The sequence below is a fragment of the Aythya fuligula genome, chromosome 7 (assembly GCF_009819795.1).
Source record: "Aythya fuligula isolate bAytFul2 chromosome 7, bAytFul2.pri, whole genome shotgun sequence".
Lineage (NCBI taxonomy): Eukaryota > Metazoa > Chordata > Aves > Anseriformes > Anatidae > Aythya > Aythya fuligula.
This window is the reverse complement of record NC_045565.1, coordinates 22,429,248-22,436,650: the sequence shown is the minus strand read 5'-3', so window position 1 is coordinate 22,436,650 and position 7,403 is coordinate 22,429,248. Positions and strand designations below refer to the sequence as shown.

Here is a 7,403-nt window from a genome sequence, read left to right as displayed (position 1 = left end):
AACGTATAGTTTAATAGGGTATTAATCTTTTCAAGAGTATTACATACAAGATTGAATACAAAACCCTTGCTTTGTTTGATACACTGTGCACAGATTAATCCATTAACATACTCTATTTTGACATAAAATTATAGGAATACAGGAAACAAGAATAATGAAAATGGTACTGTTATTTTCCACGTACCCGTAATTGTGAAACTTAATTACAGAAGAAAACAGCCCCTTCTGTCTGCCTTGCTGGTCACAATGGAGAAACGAGATCGTGATGTGGCCAAGGCTAAATCAGGGTTCTGCTGCTCACAGGTTGATGGAGTGTATGCAGACCTGTTTTACAGACTGCTGGATTCCTCTTCCCACACAGAAACGGGACCAGCTGTGTGCTGTTTACGTGATACCATTTGTGGTTTATAATAGGGGTTACTTGAAACAAAAACATGCACTTTGTGGTACTTTGGAGGGAAATCTTGATCATGAAGCTTCAATTTCAAAGGGAGCATTCATAAAGCTATTTTAGATGCTCTAAGTCCTGTGGATAGCAAATAAATGTCAGGTCTAATGAAAATAAAGTCGATAATCGGTTTGAAAAATCCCATTTATTTAGCCTCCGGTGAGGGGGGGACGCGAGGCACGGGGGGCACGCAGGGCCTTCAGCACGCCCGTGAGGCGAGGAACCCGCTCGGCCGAGGCAGCTCCAGGGCCACACCGGCTGTAAACACCCCGGCCGCCAGGCAACGCGGTCGCCCCGGCCCCTCGCCCTCCGCCCGGGGACCGGTCCCGGCACCCGCTCGCCCCGGGCGGCCGCAGCGGGCACTGCGGCGGGTGCGCCCCTCAGGGCCCACCGCAACGCCGCCGCTCTGTCTCCGAGAGCTCGCCGCAACCGCGGAGCACGGTGCTCCGGAGGACTCGCCGGCATCGGTGGCCGGTGCCCGGTGTCGTCCCGGGTCGCGGCGGGGCGGAGGGCGAGGCGGGCGCCGCCGCAGGAGGGGCGGGAGTCGCCGCAGTGAGGCGGCGGCGGGCCGCGTTGCCATGGCAGCACTGCCCCAGCCGAGGGCTTAGGCGGGCGGCGGCAGCGGGCCGAAGGGAGAGGCAGGGGGCGCCCCGCGGCCGGGCCCCGCCGGGACGAGAAGGGGTTAAAGCGGGCGGGCGAGCGCGGCGCCGCGGGGGTCGCCGCCGGGGGCAGCCCGCAGGCGGGCGTGGGGATGTGCCACGGTGGGGGCCGTGCTCTGGGTGCGCGGCGGGGCTGAGAAGGCGAAGCCTCTGCTCCCTCCCCGGGCGGAATGGAGGCCGTGGGCGCTGCGGAGGATGGGTTTTATGAGGAGGAGGAGGAGGAGGTGACCTGCTACGACTTCGAGCCTCTGCCGACGCTGCTGGAGGACGAGGTGAGTGTGGCAGGGTGGGGGCAGCCCCACGGCGGGGCCGGGGGCACCGCAGACACGGCTGTAAGTGCTGCTGTGCCCATCGCGGCTCCCTCCGGCCCGGTGAGCCCAGCTGGGCTTGGTCCATCCCCATCCACCTTGTGCACACAACGGCAAAGTCATGGTCCTCCAGGATGGGGTGCCTCGTAATCCCTGTTGCGGCTGTGGGGTAGCTCTGCAGTTGTGAAGTGTTTCCTTATAGTACCTAATAAATAGCAATTTATTAAATGGGCAAAAGTATTTCCAGTGGCCACCAGCTTGATATTCATACAGTCATTTCTTATTGCCCTTTGTAAAAAGGCCTTTGTCAGGAGAAAAAAAAAAAAAATCTTTTGAATCTTTATTGTGCCAAATAACCTGTAGCTAAGTCTGGTTCTGTAATCAAATTTATCTGGACGTGTTTTGTTTTGCGCTTGCTTTTTTTTTTTTTTTTTTTTTTTTTTTTTTTGTGCTCCTGCTTGCTTCCACAATGACATGTTCCTTACCCCGCAGTGAATGTTTGGATGAAATGGTAAGTTGTGTAAACTCTGAAGTCAAAGTTTGGAGAACCGTATGTGAGTTGCTTCCTCCCCAGACCAGCCCTTGTAGTCTTGCTTATTTGGTGTTTCAAGAACCCCAAGAATGTGTGTTTGAAAATGAGAAGTCCCTTCCAACCTCCATAAGCCATCTAATGGCTCAGTAGTTTCACCCTTCTGGTATTAACTGACTTTTCTAGTCTTAATCCAGAGTTCACTCTTATAAGTCAAATGTGTACTCTTCCTTCATCATCTGTAGTACTCAGTGTAGTAGGCCCTTTCAGACTGGCACATGCAAAATACAGAAGGCAGGTGGCAGTGGCCTCCCCTTTACACATAAGCTTAAATACTTCAATACAAATACTGAGTATTTACTCAGGATGGGAGAAGGCTGAGGGTCAAATCTTCCTTCTGTAGGAGGAAGACCTGAGCCCATTTCTCTCAGCTGCTTAACATATACTTTGATTGTAGATTCCCACCAGCCCCTTCTGTTTAATTACTCCAGGTACAGGAATATTTTCAATATTCTTGTTGAGAAAACAAACATGACCTTCTTCAAATATGATGAATGTACTGAATGACGTTTGCTGTATTATCCGTGACTCTAGAAGAGATTGTTTTGAAATTTGTATAAACTATGTTGACAAAAAGGTGCCAGAAAGCTGTGAATGCTGAGGTGCCTACTTAGATGCTTAGTCACTGACTAGAGCCTGTGCTTCTCGTTGCTTTACGTGGTGAGGCCGGTGTCTGATGTATGTGGTTTATAGAAGCCAACATGTGAAGCTGGATGCTGCCTGAGCAAATGAATAGGAAATAGGGGGAATGATGTATTTAAAATATATTTATTTACCAAGACTCTCTTGGTCTAAAACTCCTTGATTTATTTTTTTTAAGAAGCTGTCTGTGGCCAATTATTTTTTCTCTTCCACTTTTCTCTGCTTTATTACATATACTACTAAACTGTGTTTTATATTTTTTGAAGAAAATACAAGGGAAAACTGAAATCTAAAGGGAGTAATTAAAATATTATATTAAAATATGTCTGAACAGCTAACTTATCCTAGTTATCATACGGTAAATAGCTTTTTCAGGTATCTTCTGCTGATCATGAGGCAAGTGAGGAAGGCTTCTGTCTCTACGTAACAAAGACTCTAGTTTTCCTGTAAATCTTCAGTGGACCAAAATGTTGCAGTCATGGCTTTCCAGAAGCTCCAGCTTGCCCAAAAGTGCTTTGTTATGGTCTTAAAACAAATACACGTCTCAGTATTTTCAATCCCTCATTCTCTAACAGGTGCTGCTTTGCTGCAGTAGATCAAGATAGTGCGGCCATTTGAGAAATACAGTTTCCATAAAATAAATAACTTCATGTCCTGAAACCTTCCTTCTTGGAAGGACAAAGGTTTCTTGAATGGTTGTTTGCCTTTTAATTGTTGTTGTTTTGCTTTGTTTTTGGTTTGTTTTTGTTTTCTAATCTTCACCCATACATCCATTGCTGATGAAAGCCACTGAACGTGAGCTCAGCTTTCTTTATTGCTTTGTTTTGTTTTACCTAACTTTCTCTTTACCTGGAAGGAAGATAAATTTGTTTGACATGAGTTCGTCATCCTTCATTTAGTCCCCAAAACAAAGATGGTTTTGTATGTTTAAACTACATGTATCATTGCTGATGATCAGTATCATCTCTAGAGCTCAACCTGAAAGCTTGACTCAAAAGGAAGTCAAGTCCTGATCATGACTGCACCTTGACATTGAGGCTGTCTTAAAGTTTGCAGTTGTTAGGTGTTTATTATAGTATCTCTAAAATAAGCCATTCTTGTCCATATGCACAGCTGAGACTCCTGTTTTTGCATCTTGATTAATGAAACATTCATTGCAGTTTTGGCAAATGTAGTCATGTCACCTAGGTATCCAGCTTGGATGATCCTAGAAACATTAAAAATTAAAAATAATTACTGGTTCATTGCTTTGATCACAGATTTTTATTTTTTTTTCCATGAAGTTATGATAAGCAGTTTGTCATCCTGTCCCAAGCTTGTCTGCATCCTTTCAGCTTGATCAGCTTCAAAGCCTTATGACTTGTGGTCCAGCTCCTTGTCATGTGCTTATGTTTTCACATATAAGAACCTCTGTGCTGCCTTCATGCTTGACAGAAGTTTCTCATAAAGATGTGCAAAGTTTCCTCATCCATCCTCAAAATCTGATGGCAGTGTTGCACGTAAGGTTCTGAGCACAGCGCAGAGAAAAAGATCTGTTTTTTCACGTACCTGAGTTGTGTGGGTTTTTGGCTCTTCCTTGTTATATAGGACTGAACTCTGAGGGTTGAGGGTCTGTGATTAGTGCTTGAAAGCATTATGATAATAACAGCCATTAGTGAACCAATCCCCCTGTAAAATTTGGCAAAAATTACAGTATTTAATCTAGAAGTTAAAGTTCACAAAGCATGATTTATTTCATGCTTGTTTTTTTTTTTTTTTTTTTTTTTTTTTCTTATAAATATTAAGTATTGTACTTTAGACTGAAAACCAAAATTTTGGACTAAGGATTGGCTTTTTTTTTCTTTTTTTTAAAGAATGTGGTGAATGTAGTACTTTATTCTCCAAAAGACATGCTAACAAACTGTTACCCCATCTGTAAATGGTAATCCAGATCTTATTGATATTGTCCAGTAATGAGGTACATAAATTATGTTATAACTGTATTTTTCAAGTTTGTCTCCAGGATTAAAACTTTAAACCACTGCAACTCAGTTTCCATTTCAGAACTCTAGAATATCTCATGCTATTTTGCTGACCAAGGGAGAGTTTATTTTCTGTGTTCTAAGTAATGAGCGTTTGTCTTCAATTCAAGGTATACTTATCATTCAGAAGTATAGTCTTTAATCTTAATTACTATTTATAATTTAATGACAAATAACATAGTTAATAATGGTATAGCTTTGCTACTAAGTAGCTTCTGTAGATATTTCCATTTTTCTGTTTGCTTATTTTTTTTTTACTGATGGAATTGGCGTTTTGATTGTTTTTATGCTTTTGTCATGCCTTTAAATTCATGGAAACTTTACTTCTGTAGCTACAGGTAACGTATTAGTATTCTAAAAACAGACAAAAAATGCTCAGCTGCTTGCATTATTTCTGAATGTCTTTACCAGAAGAGCTACATTTGAGCTGCATTTTTATTTATTTATTTTTTTAAACAAACTTTTTATAGCCTTGCTGTAATGAAATGGTCAAATGAAGCTGAGATACAGTTTCAGGTAGTAATTTAGAAACAAGTCTGTATGCTGTTTTGATCACAAGAGCATTGGGAATAATGGAGAAGTCTATGACAACTAAAATGTTTCTATTTTAAGTCAAAGAACGCTTTTCCTGCAGGAATTTTGACTTTTGAGGCTTTATTAAATGGTCTAGACCACTAAACTTCACAACAGCATCATTTTTAAGACATGCCAGTTTAGAGGGTACTTGTTCACTGTTAGGGAAAACTGCTGTGAAGAGAATTTAAAAGTAGTTTATCCAGGGGCACCTGGGAGAATTTAAGAGAGACATGGATTAAACAAAATATTTTGATTTAGTCTCACTGCTTTTACCTCTGAATGGTGTGTTTCCCTAACTTTGATGCGGTGTTTACGTAACTCCCTAGTAAGTCTCTTTTTGGTGTTAACATACTGTGATACCTTTGTTCAGGTTAAGTATGCCTCTTTGAGACAAACTGTAAGAGCAACATCATTCTCTTTGTGTTCTCAGGGTGTTAATTGCTGTCCTAGAAAGTCTGAGAAGTTGCTGGAAACATTAGTTGTAGCCAATTGTGTCAAATGTAATCTATGATACTCAAAGTAATGTCATGAAATGCGAAGTAATTTATGAATTCGTGTCTTGGCAGGAGAATGTGTCCCTTGCTGATATTTTGTCACTGCGGGATAGCTGTCTTACTGAGCAAGATATTTGGGCAATCTGCCTGGAGTGTTGCCATTCTCTGAAGAGCATTGCCCATTCTGCAATCTTCCAGACACTCTGCATCACTCCTGACACACTGGCTTTTAACACCAATGGCAATGTATGCTTCATGGAACAACTCAGTGGTAAGTATTTGTGTTTCCAGGCAATTTGTTTTAAAACTGTGGAAACTCATTCTGAGAGGCTGTAGGAAAGCATTATATTTTATTCTTCAGACTTGTAATTAAAGAAAAAAAAAACTTTAAATGGGTTAATATAGTATGAAATTATATGCTTAGTTTTGTGATTGATAGGCTTTTATGAGCTTGATTAGAAGACTCTTCCCAGTTATTTTAAAATATTTATCCAGTATTTCCATTTTGAACACTGGTTATGTGTTGCTGTATCTAGGTACCTATGTCTTTACTTTTGCAAAGCACATTCTTGGTTTTGCCTCTTCTAGTTCTTTTCATTTTATGGTTGTGTTGTATTTCTGGAAAAATCTGACACTGTGTATCTTGATGGTTGTGGCCATAGAGGATGGGGAATTTTAGTGATGTTTGCTGCTAGAAAGGAAAATTCTCTTGAATATTTTTGAGTTGTGATTTTAAATTCAACAAGGTTAGTGAATGACTGGAGAATGATTTTAAAGTGTTAAATACCATTATGCAGTAGCATGTAAGATCTTCAGGTATGGTAAGAGATTAATTAAGGGGGGGGAGAAAGGCTTAACTTCAAATATGGCTTCTGATATCAGTGTAGACAAAAAAAAAAGCCCATATTGTTTTTCACATTTCACATGACGCATCTCAAACATCTTTGTCTTGAGCCTGCTAGGAATGTTGTGAAACAAACAAAAAAAGCTCTTATTTTGTAGTCTTTTTTAAATTATGCCATCTTGCATGTAGAAGAACTGTTTTTAGACCATACATACTCCATTCAGGTATTTATTATGTTTTCTTTAATCTAACTTATTTTTAAATCTAAGTGTTTATTCGTTTAGTTTAAAAAAAAAAAAAAAATAGATCACATTAGAAAAAAGATAACTTTGCAACATGAATATTAGTTACGTTCTGTAGAGTTAAATATTGTATTTCAAGTAAGCATGTAACAAAATACTGTTCATAAATATAACATTTTTTCTCATTATTATTGTGGTATTTGTGTTGCAGTTAGATTACTCAAATATATTTGAACTTTTAGTTCTACGTTAAAAGGGTAGCATGGAATTAATTTCCTTTGGTTTAAAGAGCTCATAACTTGAAATTTGGTGGAAGGGTAGGCTTTGTATTCATAAGGACATTAAAAAAAAAAAAACTTGTTGAAGGGGGTAAATCTAATGGGTGAAAAACACCCTAATCTAAGATTTTTTTGTTTGCAGCTTAGAAAGGAGGAAAAAAATTACTTCCTTCATAATGTTTTAGTTCAATTTAATAGCTGGCAAACAATTGATCCAGGAATTCGCCCTATTCAAGTATTTAAAGTATGTGAGAATATAATAATGAGAATAATGAGAATTCCTATGCAAAGCAAATGACATA

General features: G+C 40.3%; 1 protein-coding gene across 5 annotated transcripts in view; it reads left to right on the top strand.

Annotated features, from left to right (window-relative positions):
• The first annotated feature begins 1,207 nt into the window (after nt 1–1,207).
• Nucleotides 1,208–7,403, top strand: part of KNDC1 (kinase non-catalytic C-lobe domain containing 1) — a 62,575-nt gene continuing 56,379 nt past the window's right edge. For 4 of the 5 annotated variants that reach the window (XR_004253476.1, XM_032191056.1, XM_032191058.1 and 1 more), the window contains exons 1-2: nt 1,208–1,379; nt 5,810–6,008. Coding sequence is in view for 4 of the 5 variants with exons in the window: in XM_032191056.1 (XP_032046947.1) it covers nt 1,278–1,379; nt 5,810–6,008 (301 nt within the window). In the remaining variant the exon portion in view is untranslated. Of the gene's footprint in view, nt 1,380–5,809; nt 6,009–7,403 lie in introns of those variants that run through there. The other variant, XM_032191057.1, reaches the window with a different exon arrangement.